The 23,516-nt window shown below is 43.3% G+C and overlaps 1 protein-coding gene across 7 annotated transcripts in view; it reads left to right on the top strand.

The window, feature by feature from the left end:
* The window catches only part of SLC24A2 (solute carrier family 24 member 2), a 469,645-nt gene extending 453,130 nt beyond the window's left edge, over positions 1-16,515 (top strand). For all 7 annotated transcript variants that reach the window (XM_073542706.1, XM_073542707.1, XM_073542705.1 and 4 more), the window contains 2 exons: positions 14,778-14,944; positions 15,047-16,515. In XM_073542706.1, coding sequence (XP_073398807.1) covers positions 14,778-14,944; positions 15,047-15,296 — 417 coding nt within the window. In that variant the 3' untranslated portion in view covers positions 15,297-16,515. The remainder of the gene's footprint in view (positions 1-14,777; positions 14,945-15,046) is intronic.
* Positions 16,516-23,516: the final 7,001 nt, after the last annotated feature.

Below are 23,516 nucleotides of genomic sequence, written 5' to 3' on the forward strand. Positions count from 1 at the left end.
TGGGCATCCGAGGTTGGGGGGTTCGCCTCTCCTCCTCCATGTCGCTGCTCCCATCTCCACCTCCCGGTGTGACTCGGGACTTGTCCCTCCCGTGCCCTCTGGGGTAAAGCGGGGTGGTATAGTGTGGCCGGGGTCCTCCTGCTAGCTCCCCGGCTTCCTCCTTCCTCCCACGCTGCTGTACCGGGTCCGCGCGCGTCGGAGGGGGCGGGCCCCTGACCGGAAGTGACATCAGCGCGCACTTCCGGTTCACGTCCTCCAGCATTTCCCGGGATGGGGATCACGCGCCGGGCACCCCGGGGGACGCAATAACAGCAGGGGTCGGGCGACAGGTTCCTCCCCACGGACCAGGAGGAAGGAGGGACACGAAATGACCAACGCTGCAACACCCATATAATGGGGCCACAGACTCCAGGTAAGCGCAGTGTGTCTGTACGGTGACTGGTGCTGACATGGACAGTGACAAACCCTCGACAGCTGCATCTGCAGAGCCCAGCGTTCCCCCTCCTACTGTGAGTAGCAGGGCCGGTCCCTTAACTGTCAAGCTTTCATGGCACGGGTCTGATCAAGCCTTCTCTCTCTCCTTGCAGGAAGACAAAGCCTCTGACCCAAGAAATCCCCGCAAGTGTGGTATCTGTGGTGCCAGGTTTCCTTCTGATTATAAAAAGAAGCTATGCCAACCTTGTACGCAAAACATTCTGTGCACCGAACAGCCCTCCCTGTTTGACAGCATAAAAACTCTCATTAAGCAGGAGGTTCAGACCTCCATGGCGGCCCAGACCCCGGTGATCCAGGGCCCTCCCCCAAAAAAGAGGAAAAGGGCACCTACGGAAGCCGATTCAGATTCGGGAGAAGTCCGTACCTCAGGGTCAGAGGACATTTGGGAAACTTAGGGCTCGGCATCCACCTCCAAACATGACGCAAAAAAATACTATTCCTCCTCTGAGGATATGGAGGAGTTGGTCTCCATGGTGAGAAATACCATGGGGGTTGAGGAGGTGAAGCTCTCAGTCCAAGATGAGATGTTTGGGGGGCTGAAACCCAGAGGTAGGAAGGGTTTTCCAGTACACGAAAACATCCAAAATCTGATAGTTCAGGAGTGGTCCTCCCCTGGGAAAGCACTTAGTGTACCCTCAGAACTAAAAAAACGCTTTCCCCTCGAGGGTGACAACCCTATTTGGGAAATAAAATAGATGTTCAGGTCTCCAAAGTGACTAGAAAGACGTCCCTTCCTTTCGAGGACTCTTCCCAGTTGAAGGATCCAATGGATTGCAAAATAGAAAGTCACCTTAAAAAATCCTGGGAAGCATCTACGAATTAGCTCAAAGCAAATGTAGCCTCCACTTGCGTCGCTAGCTCGATGTTCTTCTGGCTTCGTACGTTAGAGGAACACCTCTCGGGGGGTACTCCCAGAGAAAAAATTTTAGATTCCCTTCCCTTCCTCCAAAAAGCAACAGGCTTTTTAGCCGATGCTTCGGGAGAGATGGTGCGGGTAGCAGCAAGGTCCTTAGTCCTTTCAAATTCGGCTAGAAGGGCCCTTTGGCTGAAGTCATGGGGAGGTGACATCACCTTTAAGACAAAACTCTGTGCCATCCCCTTCCAGGGGCACCACGTGTCCGGGCCAGTCTTGGATGACATCCTCGAGAAGGCTTACGACAAAAAGAAATCGTTACCCGAGCAGAGAGTCGCCAAGAGACGATTTTTTTGTCCCCCATGAGAGCAGCCCTCCCAGAAGGAGTTCAGAGGGAAAGGCAAGATGGGAAGATGGAGCTACCCAAAGGGGGGTAGAGGGAAGAACATCCTTGTCCCTCAGCAACAGCAACCCCCAGACAAACAGTGACCTCGAACCAGTGGATCCTGCATACTATACAATTTGGGCTGAAACTGGAGTTCGAACACCCCCCCCCACTGTTTAAGAGTCACCCCTGCACAGTCCCCAAGTCTCCAAAAGATTCTACTTCAGATAGAAGATCTATTACGGGAAGGAGTAAGCTCATACGTACCTCAGCAGGAAATAGGCAGAGGACATTACTCCCGCCTATTCCTGCTGAAGAAGCCCTCCGGAAAGCACATGCTTGTCATAAACCTGAAACCCCTGAATCGCTTCATCAGATACCGGAGGTTCAAGATGGAGTCAGTAAAATCGGCAATCCCTCTTATTGGGCAGGGTTGGCTGATTGCTACGATAGACCTAAGGGATGCTTATTACCATGTCCCAATTCGTCCGGATCACAGGAAGTTCCTGAGGTTCGCGGTCTCCCACGACCAGGTGATCAGCCATCTCCAGTTCAACGCCCTCCCATTTGGCGTATCCCCTACACCAAGAGTATTTACGAAAATTATGAGGGAAGCAGTCATCCGTCTTTAGGGAATATGAATTGTCCCATATTTAGACGATCTGCTCACTGTCGCTCCATCGGTATCCCGGCTGAACCAGGACGTATCAAAGACCCTGCAGATCCTCGAATCCCTAGGTTGGATCCCGAATCTCCAGAAGTCGGACCTTCATCCTTCCCCAAGGAAAAAATTCCTGGGGATCCTCTTAGACTCGGAAAAGAGGACGTCCTTTTTTCCCGAGGATCGTCAATCAGACCTTCGTCAGAGAATTATCCGGTTCAGAGAACAAAGGGCACCGACTCTGAGGGACACCATGTCTATCCTGGGGTCCCTGACATCGTGTATTCAGGCGGTATCCTGGGCACAGGCACATATGCGAATCCTCCAGTCATACGTCCTGATAAACGCAAGGAAGTATCAAAACAATCTGTCAAAAAGGATTCCACTTCCAGGACACGTAAAATCGTCCCTCTTGTGGTGGCTGAATTACCGGAACTCGAGACGGGGAATAAACTGGGACCAGCTTCCCCTGAAAATACTTTGTACCGATGCCAGTCTGAGAGGTTGGGGAGCCGTGGTGGAGGAGTCTTACTTCCAGGGACGATGGTCCCAGAACATAAGAACCAGATCCTCGAATCTAAGGGAATTGAAGGCAGTGGAGGAAGCACTAAAAGCCGCTTCATCCCTTATCCAGAACCATCACGTTCGGATCTATTCCGACAGCGTAACCATGGTAGCATATCTGACACCAAGGGGGTACGAATTATGCCAGTCTGAAGACAGTGGCAACAAGAATTTTCCTCTGGGCAGAAAAGCACCTATTATCCATCTCTGCGGTACACCTGAAAGGGTTGGAAAACATCCAGGGGGACTTCCTAAGCAGGAAAGATGTCCATCCAGGAGAGTGGTGTCTGACCTCGAGATGGGGAGTTCCAGAAGTCGACCTATTTGCGAATGCTCAAAATGCAAAAACAGCAACCTATTTCTCCCTCGGTCCCACGTACGGAGCCCGGGGGACGGATGCGTTCGCCCATCCATGGGTCTTCAGACTGGCCTATGCCTTTCCGCTGATCCCTATGCTGGCAAGGATGCTGCAGAAAATCTGATCAGACAGGGTCACGACAATCCTGGTGGCTCCAATGTGGCCAGGACGAAGCTGGTACAGAGCCCTGTTGGACATGGCCCTGGAAGGTCCCTTGCTTCTACCCCAAAAAAACCGACCTGCTTTTCCAGGGTCCCTTACTGCACCCAAACCCCAGCAAATTGAATCTAGCAGCTTGGTTATTGAGGCCAACATTCTGAAGGCCAAAGGGCTATCGGATGAGGTAATCCGTACCCTTCAAAAAAGTAGAAAGCTGGTAACAAATGCCGTATACGGCAAAATATGGAAGAAGTTCTCTTCCTGGTGTCTTCCTAAGGTCCCTGATGCCTTCCAACCCAATATTTCCCAGGTCCTAGATTTCCTACAAAAAGGATTAGAGCTAGGACTTACTCCAAGCACACTAAGGGTACAAGTATCTGCCCTTAGTTCAGGACCAGGACCTAGCCAGACACCATTGGATTAAATGATTCATGACCACTGCAAGCAGTATACGGCCTACACTCCCTAGTCGGGTTCCCCCCTGGGATCTTAATATAGTGCTGAATTGCCTAACACAGGCCTCGTTTGAGCCCCTGTCAGAAATTTCATTAAGGATCCTCACACTCAAAACAGTCTTTCTCGTAGCAATCACCACTGCTAGGGGAACTACAGGCCCTATCGGTACAAGAACCATACCTCCTGCTCAACTCGGACAGTACAGTACTGCGCCTAGACCCCTCCTTTATGCCCAAAGAGGTGTCAGACTTCCATAGAGCTCAGGATATTGTGTTGCCCTCATTTTGCCCAAATCCTTCTAGTACGAAGGAAGAAAAGTTCCACACCCTGGATGTCCGCAGGGTGGTTCTCCATTACCTTGAACTAACCAAGGATTGGAGAATCGACCAGAACCTGTTTATTCAATATTCAGGATGGAATAAGGGAAAGAACGTAGCAAAAAACACCCTGGCATATTCCTCAAAAGCTCTCTCTCCTCCCGAGATGCTGAAGGCCCACTCCACTCGATCAGTCGCTACATCATGGGCAGCAAGAGGGAACGCGTCATCGGAGCAGATATGCAGAGCTGCCACCTGGTCCTCTGTACACACCTTTACCAGACACTACAGACTAAATTTGAATAGGGATCTAACATTTCGCAGACGCCTTCTGCAAGCCGTGGTCCCTCCCTAAAAACTAGTGTTGGTATAACTCCAAGGTGACTGTCGTGGAAGGTGACTGGAGAAAATAGAATTAGACTTACCGGTAATTCGGTTTCTAGGAACCTTCCATGACAGCACTAATTTCCCTCCCTATCTAATATCTTTACTGGACGATTCCTGCTCTATTGGCAGTAACTATTCATGCTAGTATGTCCAGAAAAAACACTGGAGGTAGCAGGAAGGGGAGAGTTATTTAACCCATTAGGGCGGGGAGACATCCTTCAAGGTGACTGTCGTGGAAGGTTCCTAGAAACCGAATTACCGGTAAGTTTAATTTTATTTTTGCTGCGGATCAATGCAAGTCAATGGGTGCAGAAACGCTGCAGATCCGCACAAAGAATTGACATGCTGCGGAAATGAACCAGCAGCGTTTCCGCGCGAATTTTTCCACAGCATGTGCACAGAGTTTTTCAAATTACATAGACTTTTTAATGCTACTGTACAATGCAGGAGAATCTGCTGCTAACCCGCAGGGCGAAATCTGCTGCGGATCCGTAGTAGAATCCGCAACGTGTGCACACCTTAGAGTCCTGACTTGTCACAGTGAGGACATCACCCTCTGCACCCCCACTACACAAATCTGTAGTTTTATGAAAGGCATGTTCCAGGTAAGATTAGAGCAAGATATTGGGCTTTATATACATGTGACAAGTAGAGTGCACGGATTCACATGAGGCCTATATCTGTTATTACAAGGTAAAGGGGTTGTCCAGAGTTGGGATTAAAGTCTGTAGCCACTCTGTGTGACACAGAATTCTGCATGTGAATCCTCAAATAGCGAGGATTTACAAATCTGCCCTTGCATAGAGTAACTGCAGACTTGAGCCCCAAGCCTGGACAACCCCTTTAAATAAGGCACACGTATAGAAATGACAGTCAGGGTGTGTGCACACGCTGCAGATTCTGCTGCGGTTCCGCAGTGGTTTTGGCCGCTGCGGGTCCGCAGCAGTTTTTGCTGCGGTGTACAGTACCATTATTCCCTATGGGAATACAAAACCGCAGCGCAGACGGTGCGGATTTTTCCACGCGGTTTTTCTGCGGTTTTGAAACCGCAGAAAGAATTGACATGTCAATTCTTTCTGCGGATTCCGCTGCGGTTTGCCATCTCCTCCAATGTGGAGATGAAAAATCGCAGAGCAATCCGCAGGTAAAACCGCAGGTCTTTTGACCTGCAGATTTTACAAAAACCGCGCAGCCAAACAATATGAGCTGTTGAGCTCTGTGATTGTCAGCAGCAGTGATGTGAGCTATAGTTGGGTTGTCACTACTGCAGCCAGTAAATAGAGATCAGCGCAGTGGTGAAATGGTAGAGCTAAATTTGGGGTGAGTAACATCATATCATATTTTATTATCCATCGCGGGAGATTAAATTCTAGAAACTTATAACTGGATACATCATGAAAGGAGTTGTCGAGCATTTTGGTTACAAGTCTGTAGACACTCTATGTGACTGCAGACTTGTGAATCCTCACAACACATGTACTACGCGCTGTGAGGATTCTCAGCGCCGATCGGACACATGACCGCAAGTATGCAATATGCAATCTTTACATCACTGGTTAAAGTATGTTTTATTAAAAAGACAATTAAAGTGGTGAAAATGTGATTAGCTTCTAGTAGATTTTACTATAAAGCTTATTGTAACCTGTATTCTTACCCGTATATACATCTAATTAAAACCGTATTTTCAAAAACAATAAAATAATGAGCTGAATTAAGTTCAGCCGATTGGTTCAGCCCTCCACAACTTTCCCAGTTCCTCATGTGGCCCCTTGGGAAAATTAATTGCCCACCCCGCTATAGACTATGATGGGAGCGTGTTCTACCTGTGAAATCCAGGGCCGGCCCGAGAGATTACGGCGCCATAGGCGAAACTATTTTGTTGTGCCCCTACTATTCTTGGCAGTAGATGAAAACTTGGGATATAAATTTAGGAGTAAAATAAACCATAACAACAATGATTAATTAACTCTCTCCTAACTCTTTAATCTTCTGCGAAGTTGTATAGGACAAATATATACAAAGTAATCAATAACACAAAACAAAAACGATCATAGGTAATTAAAATTTTTGTTTCCTTGTCTTTTTTTTTGAAAAGGATGACACTAAGTCATCGAGATTAATTTGTTTAGCAACTTCAGATTTTATCGAAATTGTTGCCAACCCAACCAACCTCTCTTGCGTCATATTTGCCCTTAAATATGTACACTTTTCTTTCCATCCCTAAAACTTTTTGCCTTTTGAAAAGATTTTTTATAATTTTTTCTATTTTTTTCTCTGGCGCCCCCTTTGGGTCGGTGCCCTAGGCGGCCGCCTAGTTCGCCTATACGTTCGGGCCGGCCCTGGTGAAATCCACATATATAACACATAGTGCAAAACAGACATCTGCATGAGGACTTAGAACAGAGATGTGAAACTCAAATACACAGGACCAGAAATGTTAAACTTAAATACACAGAGGGCCAAAATTAAAATCTTGGACAAACGTTGGTATTTATTTAAAAAATGTTTATAATTACGGAAGTTTTTCGTTATCATCAAATGTAACGATGAACATTTTCATATAGAAACAAGCTTAAATTGGTTGTCCCACGAACAAAGTACATTTTATTTAGTAGTTCTTAGAATAAAATATGTTATGTAAGAGCATAAAGTATAATGGCCCCACATAGTCCTCCATACAGGATAATGGACACCACATAATGCTCCATACAGTATGAAGGACCCCACATAGTGATCCTTTCAGTATAATGGCCCCACATAGTCTTCCATACAGTATAAAGGCCCCACATAGTGCCCCATACCGGGTAATGGCCCCACATAGTCCTCCACACAGTGCTCCATGTGGTATAATGGGCACCACACAGTGCTCCATAGAACATAATGGGTACCACATAGTGTTCCATACAATGCTATGGGCACCACATGGTGCTCCATACAGCATAATGGGCACCACTTGGTGCTCCATACAGTATAATGGGCACCACTTGGTGCTCCATACAGTATAATGGGCACTACACAGTGCTCCATACGGCATAAAGAGCACCACATAGTGCTCCATACAGTATAGTGGGCCCCATATATTGCTCCATACAGTATAATGGACACCACACAGTGCTCCATACAACATAATGGAGACCATAGAGTGCTCCATACAGTATAATGGGCACCACATATCACATAGTGCTCCATACAGTATAAAGTCCTCATATAAAAAAAAAATAAATACTCACCTGTACCAGTTCTTGCGTTGCTCTGGTCTCTTTACGGTGTTTTCAGATGCTCTGCACATCTTGGAACAGCGGGCATATTGTAATGAAGACATCGCACCAGCTGCACAGAGACGTCACACGCAGAGGGGGTATAATGTGAGAGGAAGCGTCAGCTGATGAGCTTTCACCCATCATTGCTTTCAACTGTATCAGCATCTTGAATGCCGATATAGTTGAAAGTGTGATGCCACATTGCTGGCCAAATATACTCGGCGAATCTGTCCAGCCAATTGTATTCAGCTTGTGGGCCAGAGTTTGACATATGTGCCTTACACTAACCCAATCCACAATTTGTTTCCTAATATGTTTGTTAGAAACTTGTATTCAACACAATTGGAGTTAATAATGTTTTTTTTTTGTTGCCATCTTACTGTATATATAATGTACATTCATTGTGTACTTTCCTTCAATTTTCCCCAAGTATGCAATACTACAAACTAATTTCTTTCAATAAAATTGTGGTTTAATATACAATGCGCTTTAGGATATGTGTCTTGTCCAAGTGGTCAATAATGTTCTTTATGCTGAAATCGCTTCAGGAATCACTTCTCTTATTTGTAAGCCTGAGCATTTTTGTTAGTGTTTTTGGTCGTTTCATAAAGCGTTTTTTTTTTTCAATGTTTTTTCCCTCTCTTGTTTTTTAAGTGTTACTTGAGGTGTCTTTTTATTGGCGTTTTCCTTTCGATTTATTATATCCTTTAAGCAATAAATAAACAGTTTAGGTTTTTTGAAGTGGAAGTACTGAATAACGGTTAATAGATGCCCTGATATCTTCTGGGTGTTTTTTTTTTAGCTGTCACATTGACTTGAAAAGTATTTAGCATCTTCCTAGTCGGAAACTCCAGAAGGATATATGTGGCACCCCAGAGTCTGGTTGCCATAGTGACATTGCCTCCCTTTAAGGGGTGATGTCATGCCTGGAGGCAGGAGGGAGGTCCCCATGCCAGGTAACACAGGTTACATGACAATTCCTGCTGCAGGTCAGAAAGGGGAGCTTCCTTATAAATTCTGGCCAGCAGGTGGGGTTAGTGAGTCAGTAAGAAGTCATCTGAGAGAGTAAACAAGGGAGTTGTCATGGAAATGGGGGCAGCTGGAGCTCATGACAAGACAGTTAGAGACAGTTGAAGTTGGTCTGTGAAGAGGAAAGGGACAGGAGCAGAGACAAGAGGCTCTGGGGGAACTAAAATTGCGTATAGCTGACCCCAGAGCGAAGCGCTGATATAAAAAGGGACGCCAGAGTCCTTGGCTGGGCAGGAGCTGTACGCCCTGACAGCTGAATCTGGAGTACAGGGGACTGCAAGTTCCTTGGACACACTGAATACCTGAAGGCACAGCAGCAGACCAAGAGCCCGGGGCTGACAGTGAAAAGGACAGGACCCGTGATATAGGCTCACGCTGTCAGTCATACAGGTTAGAGATCATCATGCAGGAGAGGGTCGCAGCTTAGCTACAAGCAGCAGGGACCCGAAAACAGAGCGCAGAAGGAAGATCCCCAACCCCACCTGGCAGGGTGGATCCCCTGAATGCCTCCAGGCGAGCCGGACTCAATCCCTCATCTGTATTTGGTACCCCAGATTGCAAATACTTTCAAGTAAAAGGTAAAGAAAACTGCACCTCTCTGTGTCCTTGAGTTATTCTCTGCACCCCAACGTTCACCACCATCTGAACAATCAAATATATTTGCCCTGGGGCCCCGCTCTACCTGTGGGGAGCTGAACCATCTTTGCTGCATCACCATCAGCGCCAGAGGACCAAAACTGCAGCGTCGGCCACCCATTGCCGAACACCACGGGTGGCGCCACAATTAAACACCACATAACTATCCAGTATTTAATTACTGGACGCCCAGGGCCATGGACCGGGTCACTGCCTCCGTGACATCCTCTTTTGAGAGCCTGACCGGCTCGGTACCGAGTAACCTAAGGCCCTGCGGGGCGCTCCATATACATGTTACTTCTTTTAAAAAATTCAAGTGTGATAAAATAGTGAAAAAATGCAATTCTGACATTATTTTTTTTTTTTGTTTTTATGGTTACAGCGAGTTGTAGTTTTGAATTGCACCATCCATTTTTCAATATAATGTACTGAAAAATAGGAAAATAATTCCTAGTTGAATGAAATTGTGAAAAAATGGAATTCCACCATTATTGTGTTGGTTTTGTTTTTACAGTATTCATTGTATTGTAAAAATAACCTGGAAGCACGATTTTAGTAACATAAAACGTCCATAGATTTTTTTTTCTATTTAATGGGAGTCTGTCATCGGGTTTTCGTCATCTAATCTGAAAACAGAAGATTGTAGACATAGAGACATAGATTCCAGCTGCTTACTGTAGTTTTGATAAAAATTGCAGTTTTATCAGCAGGAGATTATCACTAGAGGACTAGTAAACCTGCTGCCATATAGTCCTGCATATTAATGAGCGCTCAATAATCACTCCCCCACCACTGTTTGGTAGCTGTCTGCCTGTGTTATAAGGTACTGTCACACTTAGCGATGTACCAGCGATCCCGACCAGCGATATGACGCGGACAGGATCGGTGGTACATTGCTAAGTGGTCGCTAGTGAGCTGCCACACAGGCAGATCTCACCAGCGACATCGCAGGGGTCGGGGGTCGCTACTTACGTGTCAGACGAGGTGATGAAGACGTCCTCCCGCCCGCGTCCACGCGTCGCTCGTCGTCACAGCAGGAAGCCCCAGCAGGATGCTGACGACGAGAAACAGCACAGGACGTTCTCACGCGATCAGCGATAACCAGCGGGGGAGCCGGTCGGAGGTAAGTATCAGACATAGCGATATCGCTAGCAATATCGCTATAACGTCACAAAAACCAGTGACGTTATAGCGATATCGCTTAGTGTGACAGGCCCTATACAGAGCTCAGCATTCAGAGAACTGGTAGATCTGCAGCATATAAGAAACAGATTTTATCAAAACTGCTGCAAGCAGTCCAGTAAGGCATACCTAGCTTGAATTTAGGATCTCTGCCTCTACATCATGCTACTCTCACATAGGTTAGCAAAAACCTGGTGACAGATTTTTTTTAAGTGGTGAAAAAAAATTCAGAAGTTGTAAGAATAAACATTTGGATTGTGTCGCCATTTTGTGAAATCCATAACATTTTAATTTTTTCGTCGATGGAGCTGTATGGAGGCTTCATTTTTGTGTCACAAGCTGACTGATTTATTGATACCATTCTGTGGTACGCGCAATGTTTCGATTTCTGCTGTTAAAGAAAAGAAGCTGCCTGTGTACATAGCCAGTATCTCGCATGTGGAGGGAACTCCACTCTTGAGTCACCTCCACACACTGAACTCAGCGCTGACATACATACAGTATATGTCATTTTGCCTTAATAGGTTAATGGGGAAGAAGGAAAGTGATTAGAATTTTTTTTTTTTATTAAAAATTTAAACTTTTTTCTTACTTTTTACTAAAATTTTCTGTATTGAAGTCTGGTGTACAACACTTTGATAAGTCGCAAAAGAATTTGGTATTTTCACATCAGTTTTTCCCAGCTACGCAAAAATGGGTAGAGCTGGAGCAGTACGGGGGTGTGAAGCCACAGACTGCAACTTTCCTTACACCAGAAATCCTACTCCAGTCCCTGTGGCACACAGAACGACCCCTCAACAAAATTGGTGTGAACAACGCCCATCTTGATGAATTGGTGCCTGTATCTCACTCAAAAATAAGCCCTGACTGAACAGGGTAATGTGTGGCTTAAGCCCCCGACACACACAGTGAGATCGCTAGCAAGATCGCTGCTGAGTCACAAGTTTTGTGATGCAACAGCAATCTCACCAGCGAGATCAGTGTGTGTGACATGTATCAGCGACTGGCCCCCCCGCCGGGTATCGCTGATCGTGCTCGAAAGCCCTGGACATTTTTTTGATCGTTGGTCACCCACTGGCCAGCACGCATCGCTGCATGTGTCAGGCGGGAGACCATTGATCAGCGAGCTGGAGCTGGTATCCAAGGTAAACCGTGGGTAACTAAGCGCGTGCATCACTTAGTTACTTAGTCACCAGCGTCGTCGCTGGTCGTGATCGCTGCTGAGATCTGCCTGTTTGGCAGCTCACCAGCAATCATGTAGCGACACACCAGCGATCCTGACAAGGTCATATCTTTGTCAGGATCGCTGGTGAGTCGCTATGTGTGACAGGGGGCCTTAGTGAGAAAAAGGGCATATCTTAACCCCTTTCTGACATCAGTGTAAATATACGCCCAATGTCGGACTCCCTCCCTTTGATGTGGGCTCCAGCGGTGAGCCCACAACTTTCCCGGGACATGTCAGCTATCAACTAGTTAAATTCCGCTGTTAAACGCTATCAGCGGCATTTAAATGACGCTTCCGGCAATCGCACTGGAAATACGCACATCGGTGACCCACGTCACGTGATTGCGAGTCACTGGTGTGTCGGCATGACAAACTGAGGTCTCCTGGAACACCTCTATGGTTGTCAGTGCCGGATTTCTGTGAGCGCCACCCAATGGTCGGCGCTTATAGCACGTCAGCAATTTTACTACATAGAAGTGATCTGACCATCGCTTCTATGTAGCAGAGCCGATAGGGTTATGGCAGCTTCTAGGCTCCTATGAAGACTATTGAAGCATGCCAAAAGTTTAAAAAAATGTGTTTAAAAATATAAAAAAAAAAATAAAAAAATATAAAAGTTCAAATCACCCCCCTTTCGCCCCATTCAAAATAAAACAATAAAAATAAAATCAAACGTACATATATTAGGTATCGCCGCATTCAGAATGGCCTAATCTATCCATAAAAAGAAGTATTAACCTGATTGCTGAACGGCGTAGTGAGGAAAAAAAGTAAATTACGATTTTTTTGGTCGCCGCAACATTGCATTAGAATGCAATAATGGGTCATTAAAAGATCGTATCTGCACCAAAATGGTATCATTAAAACATCCTAGATCATGAAAAATGGAGATGCTACGGGTCTTGGAAAATGATGCAATTTTTTTTTTTTTTTAGCAAAGTTTGGAACTTTTTACACCACTTAGATAAAAAAGAACCAAGACATGATTGGTGTCTTTGAACTCGTAATGACCTGGAGAATCATAATGGCAGGTCAGTTTTAGCATTTAGTGAACCTAGCAAAAAAGCCAAACAAAAAACAAGTGTGGGATTCCAATTTTTTGGCAATTTCACCACACTTGGAATTTTTTTCCCATTTTCTAGTAGACGACATGATAAAACCAATGGTAGTGTTCAAAATTACAACTCGTCCTGCAAAAAATAAGCCTTCACATGGCCATATTGATGCAAAAATAAAAAAGTTATGGCTCTGGGAAGGAGGGGAGCGAAAAACGAAAACACAAAGCCGAAAAAAGCCCTGGGGGTTAAGATGGTCTAAAGTAAGCAGTGATGTAAAGTTAAGATACTGTCACACTTAGCGGTCAGGATCGCTAAGTGGTCGCTAGTGAGCTGCCAAACAGGCAGATCTCACCAGCGACATAGCAGGGGTCTGGGGTCGCTACTTACCTGTCAGACGAGGCGATGAAGACATCCTCCCGCCTGCGTCCACGCGATGCTCGTCGCCACAGCAGGAAGCCCAGCAGGAAGCGGCCGACGAGAATCGGCCCAGGCCGTTCTCGTGTGATCAGCGATAATCAGCGGCAGGAGCCGGTCGGAGGTAAGTATCACACATAACAATATCGCTAGCAATATCGCTGCTCTTTCACAAAATCAGTGACGTCATAGCGATATTGCTTGCGATATCGCTTAGTGTGACAGGCCCTTTAGACAAAAGTGTCTAAAGATGTGCCAGATTTATCATTCAACATTAGTCATTGCAACAAATTTGTCATATTGTCAGAATATCTAATCTAGGTTTACACTGTATAATGCACAAGATTAGTCATTGTCCCCCAATGCTTGTTTAACCACTTTTAGGATATGTGTTCATAATGTCTTTTTCAGGCAAGTACGCTCCGTAACCGACCTGAAAAGGTCATTTTTATTGAGCAATGAATGCTATAAAAGCAAAGCCCAGAATACAATTGTAGAATTGCATTTCTTTCGTTGCAGTTTCACTTGGAATTTTTTTCCCGTTTTGCAGTACGTTGCATGGTAAAATAGATGGTGACATTCAAAAGTATAGCTTGTTCTGAAAAAAATACTTCTTGCTATCAGAACCCTGTTAAAAGAAGTGGTGGCATAAAATGGAATGTACAAAGCAATGTTGTTTAGACACTGCCGTGCATTATGTACATTTTTTGTGGCAATCTTACAGTTTTTTAGGTGGATGCGAGGCAGAATCCACCTGGAAAAGGTTTCATGTTTTCATGTGCACATACCCTTACATGGGTCTTACAGGTTTTTTTTACAAGTTTGTGAATTAATCTAAAATAATGTGGATGCAATAGTGGCACAATGCAGCATAACCTTACAAATGAGAATCATTTCTATTGCTCAATCAAAGGTGATAGTACAATGGCTAGTGGGGTGTTCTGTTCTTGAAGAAGTGGTCGCACATGCTCTCTGCTGGCTCAGTGGCATAACAAATGGTGAGCTCATGCCATAATATCCAGACACTAGAGTAGAGTCAATTTGTGGCAACTTATTATACAGTGTTTGTCAGTATGACATTTCTTGTGACCTACTACTATTATGTCTTTTTTTCTGGTAACTCAATGGAAAACCATCCAGTTTCTGTTGACTTCTGAAATTGTGGTGTAATGACCTTCTAGGCAAAAGACAAAGCTTAAAAGTAACAACCAAGTAACTCTACTTCCAGTTGGCAGACTGTGCCAAATAAAAGTAACAGCCTTTCGATCTGTGTAGAAGATATGATAGCCCTGGTAATAATATAGTTACTGGGTTATTTAAGCTTATGATTTATTGCAGGTAGGAGAAACTATTGGCATAACAGAAGAAATTATGGGGCTCACGATATTAGCTGCTGGTACTTCTATACCTGACCTCATAACAAGTGTCATTGTTGCCCGCAAAGGCCTAGGGGATATGGCAGTATCCAGCTCTGTGGGGAGCAACATCTTTGACATCACAGTTGGGTAAGTATTTGTTGTAACTTTTTTCTTTGCTGCAGCTAGTAAAGCAATGTAAACATTGTGTTGATACTATTTCATTAACTGTTTTGTTTCTATTTACTACAGTCTCCCCATGCCGTGGCTCATGTTTTCCACATTTCATAACTTCAGCCCTGTGAGAGTCAGCAGTAATGGACTCTTCTGTGCTATCGTCCTCCTTTTCATTATGCTGCTGTTCGTCATTTTATCCATCGCTTTGTGCAAGTGGAAAATGAACAAGATCTTAGGCTGCACGATGTTTGCTCTTTATCTTGTTTTCCTGGTCATTAGCGTCCTTCTTGAGAACCGCATTATCCTATGTCCAGCTTCTCTCTAGAGTTTGTATGTTGACGAACACTTAAACTAATGCTCATGAGTTCATAAAGTTAAGGGACAACAGCATGATTTGACCCCAAGAAAGCCAAAAGCATTGTCAAGCAGGCATCCTGAAATAATTTCATCAATGACTACAAAGTCAACTTGTGGCTCTTTTACTGGAAATTTTAGAATTTATCGAAGCTGTAAATTTTTCTGATGCACACTGTATTCCTGTATTACTCTCTTTATTTATAATATATATATATATATATATATACACAAACATATATTAATATGCAGGTAATATTCAACAAAGAGAGACATTAGATAAAATGGGATCTACATCTAGTGAATAATATCAGTGCATTGCAATTCATATTTGTCCATTAGGTTTGAATAGAACAAGAACATCACTCCATCACCATGGCTGTATTTCAACACTTCTCTGCCTGTAGAATAGTCTGGAAGAAGTGTTGTGCAACAACAACGGATGTATTTAACTTTACTCGGTAGTATAGGAAACTATTGTAAAATGAGTACAATGAAATTGTGGCAATCTGGATGCTGGGCATGAGGTGAACACCAAAACTTTTGGCTTACACACTGTGTAGAATCATCTCTTTATACTATATATATATATTTATGGACGGCAGTATTGCAACACTTCACTTAACAGAACAAAATGAGTGTAAGGGAATTTAGCCGAGAAGCATTTACAATCAAATCTGGTCCTTTGTGGGAATGGTAAGACTGTCTTGGTAATATAACAGACTTATCAAAAATTTCTGTAACATGGTCTTGTGATTTAATGTACCAACTTAAGGCAACAGTTTGTAGTTCTGTTCTAATTGCAAGGCTGAAGAATATCTATAAAATAATAAAGATATATATTAACTCTTAGCAGTGAGTGATATAATATTTTCATGATGTATCATTCTCTTTGCAAACACCTCCCTGTAGAATACTAAACATCTAAATTACAGTAGCACTTATTTACCCTTAAGTTGGTTGGTGGCCTTTCCTTAAGTTTGGTTAATACAGCAGAATATAATCTGATTTTTTTTTCCTCTACATGATTTAATATATAACCGACTTTGATATTATTGATTGTTTTTTCTTACCTAATGGGCATCACCCACAAAATTATAACTGGGTTGCCTACACTATATTTAGGAACTGCATATAAAATAGGAGTGTCATGTAACTTATACCACCTAATAAAGCAGTTCTTCACTTTCTAGTGTTTACATCTTATTTGTGACAAGATCGCTGAGCTTTCAACTCAATATTACATAATGATGTGCACATGATGGTATGAATCAATTCAACAAAAATGTTGCAAATGCCTCAATACAACTAATATAACAAATGGCTTCTTCAAATTCAACCAAAAATGCAACTTGAAATGACTACTGCAGTCTCAGATTTGTTATTAGAAAAAACTTTTTGACAGTGAGGGTGATCTGTGAGTGGAACAGGCTGCCACAAGAGGAGGTGAGTTCTACTTCAATGGAAGTCTCCAAACAGAGGCTGGACAGACATCTGTCTGGGATGATTTAGTAAATCCTGTATTGAGCAGGGGGTTGGACCAGATGACTCTTGAGGTCCCTTCCAACTCTAACATTTTATAATTCTGTGATTCAGAATTATTCACCCTTTCATAACAAGTGTCTTTAGTATTTAGCAGAGCACCCTTTGATTGTTATGACCTGCTGGAAATGTGATGCATAGTTAAGACACCAGCTTCTGGCAGTGTTCTTAAAGAAATCTTAAGCCTTTTCCAGTGGGCAATAAATTTGAAATCACCAAAATTCTTGGCTTCACAAGAGAGTGGCCCAATACGTTAAGAGACGAAATAAATGACTTGAAAAAATCAAGTAAATAGATATGAAAACATAGCAAAGACATTGAATATACTTAGAGATACAGCTGGAAGCAGAGTTCACAAGTTAAAAGATCAAATAACACTGGCTACACCACCTAGACGTGACAGTATAAGGCTGTTCACATTGTGTTAGGGGCATCGGTTTAACGGATCTGTTAAACGGATGCTCTAACGCAGATGTCGTTTTTTTTCATAATTTGTGACCATAGCGCTAACATATGCACTAACGCATGGTAGCAGTTCTTTACCATGCACTACCATGTGTTAGCCCATACAGGTCTATGCACAGCGAACGCGTCTAGACCCGACGCACCCTCGGACGCTGCATACTGCTTTCGAGGGTGCGTCATGAAGTAACACATCATCGCTAACACATGCCGATTTTAGGATGTGCTACTGTTATTGCAGGCAATGGCGGCATTAACGCATCCGTTACATAGCGTTAGTGCCACTATGTAACGGATGCCGTCAGCGCATTGCCTGAAACACAATGTGAACCCAGCCTAAGGAAACTGTCAGAGGCTGCCACCAGATTCCGGAGGACGCAAGAGGACCAGAAATCTTGAGTGGCTGCAAAAGATTTGCAGCAAGATTCAATGAGAGCAGACACTGAAGTTTCAGTTTACACAGGCAAATACTAAACACTGAAATTCTCCATGCTCTATCTCCAAGATCCAAGAGGTATAACTCTAGTGATGCAAAATCAAAAGAAAATTTGGCACTAATATTCTCAAACCATATACAGTAAGTAAGCCGCAAAAGTTCTGGGATTCTGTACTGTGGGGCCATAAAAGAAAACAGAAACTTTTTGTATGTATGGATCACCAATATGTCTAGAGGAGGAAGAATGAGGCATATGCTGAAAAGAACACCCCGGGTAAGGTAAAATATGGTGTTAGCTCTGTGATGCTCTAGGGCTGCATTACTTCCTCTGGCACTGGAAATCTGCAGCATGTGGAGAGCAAGATGGATTCAGTCAATTATTACAAAATCCAAGGAGAAAACACCATGCTTTCAGTGAGGAAGCTGAAACTTGGGCATCTTTGGACCTTCCAACACGACAATGATCCCAAGCATATCTCAGTCTACCAAGCAGGGGCATTGCTAGTGTCTTATATGATCAGGAGCCTAGGCCTCAAAGTACAGAGTGTGTCAAAGTCTCAGTGTTCATAATAGAGAAAACATAGCACAAATTTATTACCATGAAAAGACACACTATTCAAGTTTTATCTATATGCTTCAAATGTTCAAAGTGTTTTCCATTGGTGACTTGGCAGATGTCTTCCCAGTAGTCCAGTTCTGTCTACATGTGTGCCAGTATATCTTCAAATATGGAATCCACTGTTACAGAGATGTATAGTCTAAGGTCATATCACCAATGTTGCTCTCGTCTTCACAATTTCAAGATATAACACCCTGTGACTTCTTTCTGTGAGGAGACATTGAACACTCGGTGTATTTGCTCCACTACCACCCCAGCCACTGGATCTTGACTACTTGAAACAATGCATCACTGAAACAGTCCATATCCGAGGATATGCTGTATGCATAGGCAAAACTGGACTACTGCCAGACATCTTCCATGTCACCAATTAACTGTTTCACACTTCCGTTTTTGACCATCAGTCAAAATCCGCCATTTTGCAAAAAAAACGGATCCGCCATTTTTTTTGGCAGATCCATTTTTTTCCCCATTGATTTGCATTACCGGCGGATCTTGACGGCTGGCCATCCGTTGGATCCATTTTTTTGTGGATCCACCAAATTTTTTGCGTCCGCCGACATGTCTGGACAGACCATGCAACTTTTTTTGCTGCAGGATCCGCATTTTATAGTGCGCATGCCCGGAGGAATGAAGTCAGCTGGAAATTTAACCCTGAAATCATTTCTGGCGGACAGAAAAATCTCTCTCTCTCTTTCTCTCTCCCCCCCCCCCCGGGCTACGTTTCCTTTAAAATTCTTCATTCATCGGACCCGTTAAAAAAAAATCGGTCTGGTGTCATCCGTTCACATCAGTTTTGCAACGGATCCACTTTCCACCATTTTGGCGGATTTTAACTGACACAAAAAACTGAAGTGTGAAACAGGCCTAATTTCACTTTGAATATTTGTAGTGTATAGATAAAACTTGGTAGATAATTTGTCTTTTCATGTTAATAAATTTGTGCTATGTTTTCTAGGTTATGAAAACCGAGGCCATTATTTTCCACTATCCTTTTGAAATCTGTAATAATATGTCCCTGCGCTCTGGTACTTATTGACACAGGACGGATTATTATGTCCACGTAATCGCGCGCGCACACAGGTTGAGTGCGCGATCGCCGCCAGGTGTCAGCTGATTCTAACAGCTAGCACTAAGTGCCAGGAGCGGTAACACCCCTGTGCCCTTGGATCGGAGACCCTGCGGCGTCATTGCAGTGACCCGATCATTGCCATGGTGACCCGATATCGTCATGACGACAGTGCATGAACTGCAGCTTTATCTGTCAATGCAGAGCTGACAGTTTGCATAGTGATCAGCCTGTAAAAAATGATAAACCCTGGTGGGACAAAGTAAAAAAGTTAAAAAAAAGTTTAAATCATTGTAAAAATATTTTACAAAAATAATAATAAAAAATCTAAAGATATTGTACCCATAAATAGATATTTGTATGAAAAATATATATATAAACAATAAAAGTACACATATTTGGTATTGCCGTGTCCAGAACGGCCCGACCTATAAAACTGTTCCATTAGTTAACCCCTTTAGTGAACAACATAAAAAATAAAAAACAAGGCAAAAAAAACAATACTTTCTCATCATACTGCTGAGCTGAACAAAAAGTGGAATAAAACATGATAAAAAACCGGATATAAATAAATATGGTACAGCTAAAAACATCATCTTGTCCCGCAAAGAACAAGCCGCCATACAGCTCCATCAGCGGAAAAATAAAAAAGTTATAGATCTCAGATTAAAGTGATGCAAAAATAATTATTTTTTCTATGAATAGTTTTTATTGTGTAAAAGTGCCAAGACATAAAAAAAAGATATAAATCAGGTATCGCTGTAATAGTGCTGACCCGAAGAATAAAACTGCCTTATCAATTTTACCACATGCAGAATGACATAAAGCACCCCCCAAAAAAATAAAATTCCTGAATTGCTGGTTTTTGTTCATACTGCCTCCCAAAAATCAGAATAGAAAGTGAGCAAAAAATGTCATGTGTTTGAAAATGGTTCCAATAAAAATGTCAACTCGTTCCGCAAAAAACAAGCCCTCGCATGACTCTATGGGCCAAAATATGGAAAAATTATAGCGCTGAAAATGATGCAAGACACTAGTTTTTGCAATAAGGGCTCATTCCCACTTGCAATGAAATCAGACGAATGCAATCCGATAAAAAATCAGATTGCATTCGGATCAATGTTATTCTATCATTGTGTGTTTATCTGCTTTTTTTTCCAGCTCTGATCGGATCATGATCAGACTGCAAAAAAGTCGCAGCATGCTGCGATTGTAATCGGCAATCGCATTCCATGCTGCTCGCGCTGACATCACAAATGTGCCCGGAACAGCCGTGGGTGGAATCGCGATCCACCCGCCGCTATTAACCCGTTAAGTGCCACTGTCAAACACTGACAGTGGAATTTGACAGGCGCTTCCGGCAATCGTGCCGGAAATCCGCCCATCGGTCACCCCGTCACGTCATCACGGGTCACCGATGGGTTGGCATTGATCATCGCCTCTATGTAGCAGTGCCGATCAGTTTATGGCAGCTTCTAGTCTGCCATGGAAACTATTGAAGCATGCCAAAAGAAAAAAAAAGTTTTTAAAAATTAAAAAAAATATGAAACAATAAAAAAATCAAACATTCACCTATTTGGTATCATCGCATTCAGAATCACCCGATCTATCATTAAAAAAAGGATTAATCTGATTGCTAAACGGTGTAGCGAGAAAAAATGTCCAAACACCAGAATTACGTTTTTTTGGTCGCCGCAACAGTGCATTAAACGCAATAATGGGCAATCAAAAGATTGTATCTGCACCAAAATGGTATTCATTAAAAACATCTGCTCGGCGCACAAAAGCTAAGCCCTCTCCCAACCTGAGATCACAAAAAATAGAGACGCTACGGGTATCGGAAAATGGCGCAAATTTTGGGGATTTTTTTAACCACTTAGATAAAAAATAACCTAGACATGGTTGGTGTCTATTAACTCGTAATGACCTGGAGAATCATAATGGGAGGTCAGTTTTAGCATTTAGCGAACCTAGCAAAAAAGCCAAACAAAACCGAAAATACCTCCGGTCATGAAGGGGTTAAATATATGTACAGTATGCTGCCCACACACTGTACTACTTATATATGGCTCCTGCTGTGATTTAACAGTACGTGCCTGCTGAATTGCCAGCTTTTCTTCTATCAATCTATCTATGTAACATATATATACAGGATGTATGTGTGTTTTGAAGAATATTTCCTTTGAAAATGATGTGTAAATGACAGAGAATTGTGCTATGTAAAAGCTCATGTTAAAATCGCATTCCAGCTGGATAGCAATCACACTGCATTCAGATATAAATCGGATGCTAGATGTGAAAAATCAGATTGTACTCACATGAAAAACACATGACACTCGCATGACAATTGCATTACATTTGTCCGACTTTGCAGAAACAAATGATTTTAAAATCGCTAGTGTGACTGCAGCCTAAAAACATCTTTTAGTGTGTGACAGCAGCCAAACATAAAAACCTGATATCAATCTGGTATCACTGTAATCGCACCGACCCGAAGAATAAAGTCGTCTAATCACTTATACCGCACGAGGAAAGGTGTAAAAAATAAATAAAACCAATTCTTCACCTGCTATTGATTTTTTCATTCTGCTTCCCAAAGATCACAGTAAGGCTCGGCACACATTTATCCCGCGCTCTGCTCTGAGTGCTTGCCCTGGAGTTTCTGTGTAAATCTCTGAAATACGTGATTCAGACAGAACCCTCAACAGAAGATATAATGAGGCAGATGGAGGCACTGTGGATACCGTCTGACCTGTGATCCGGCAGTGTCCTTTTTAGGATTGCATAAAAGAGCCATCGGCCACAGTTTTGTTCACTTCTGAAAACAAGGACACCACTGATCAAAGACCATATCGAGACCAGAGTAACTCTGCTGCCTCATTATAGTGAATGGATCCCTCCAGAGTTTCATCTGAATCTCATCACTCAGATTTAGATAGAAACCCCAAAGTAAGTGCTCAGCATAGAACCCTGAAAAATGTGATCCCAAACGTTATGCAAAATGTTCCCAATAAAATCTCTAACTCAATCCACAAAAAAAGCAAGTCCCCACTCAGGTCTGTCATCGGTTAACGGAAATATAGTGGGCTTCCGTGTTACAGGTATTACAAAGGCTCTGTAAAAGCAAATTGGCTCCTCACCCTCCCACAGAAATTCTGCAAATTTTCCTCTCCCAAATCCAAATGCCCCCTCCCTTCTGAGCCCCACTGTGTACTTGAACCATATTGTTATGAGTTCATTTTCCCCTTCACCATTGAGATCTGATGAACTCCCTCTTCTGGTGAAGGAAGGTAGTGAGGCTGATTACCAAGCACCTGAGATGGGAGAGGATGACTGGGCGACGGGGATCTCTGACTGGATATAAGGCAGCCGACGCCCTTCTGCCTCGCTGGTGATTTCTCTGTGGAATTCTAGGAGACCAGTCTGATTCCAGCTCCTCAAAAGCTAAGTTTTCTGCTTTGCCTTTTTGCATTTGTGTTTTGGTTTTAGTTTGCCTTGCTTTTCTGGATTCTGCCATTCCCTGCTGGGGTGAGCTGAATTCCTTTTTGTCGGTTTGCTCTGTCTTCAGAAAATACCTGAGTACTGACATAGTCTTTTTGAAGCCTAGCGTCTTCAGGGCCTTTTTCCCTGTCAGTCTGTTGGCTCTTATTTTGATAGGGTTTTTCGCGGATTGCAGACAGCAGCCTTCCTATCCTGTCCTATCTAGTTAGCTTGGGCCCCATCATTTGCTCAGTCTATCTTTCTATCTGTGTTAGTGTTTTTTCTTCTTGCTTCACCGTCATTATATGTTGGGGGCTGCCTATTGATTTAGGGTATGCTCTGGGGCAGTTTAGATTTCCCTTTCTGTCTTTAGGCTAGGCAGTTCTCCTGCTGTGATCGAGGGGTCTAGGGCATCATAGGAACCCCCCACGGCTACTTCTAGTTTCATCCAAAAAGCAGAAAGAAGCTAAGCTTAAAAATGACAATTTTTATTAGAATATAATTAAAACCACAATTATAGAAATCACGATGATGATGATAAAAATGGGGACACTACAAAAAAAGCCCACAAAGAGGATAATAG

Source organism: Dendrobates tinctorius, unplaced genomic scaffold (genome assembly GCF_039654945.1).
Source record: "Dendrobates tinctorius isolate UK_male_01 unplaced genomic scaffold, ASM3965494v1 ptg000128l, whole genome shotgun sequence".
Taxonomy (NCBI): Eukaryota; Metazoa; Chordata; class Amphibia; order Anura; family Dendrobatidae; genus Dendrobates; species Dendrobates tinctorius.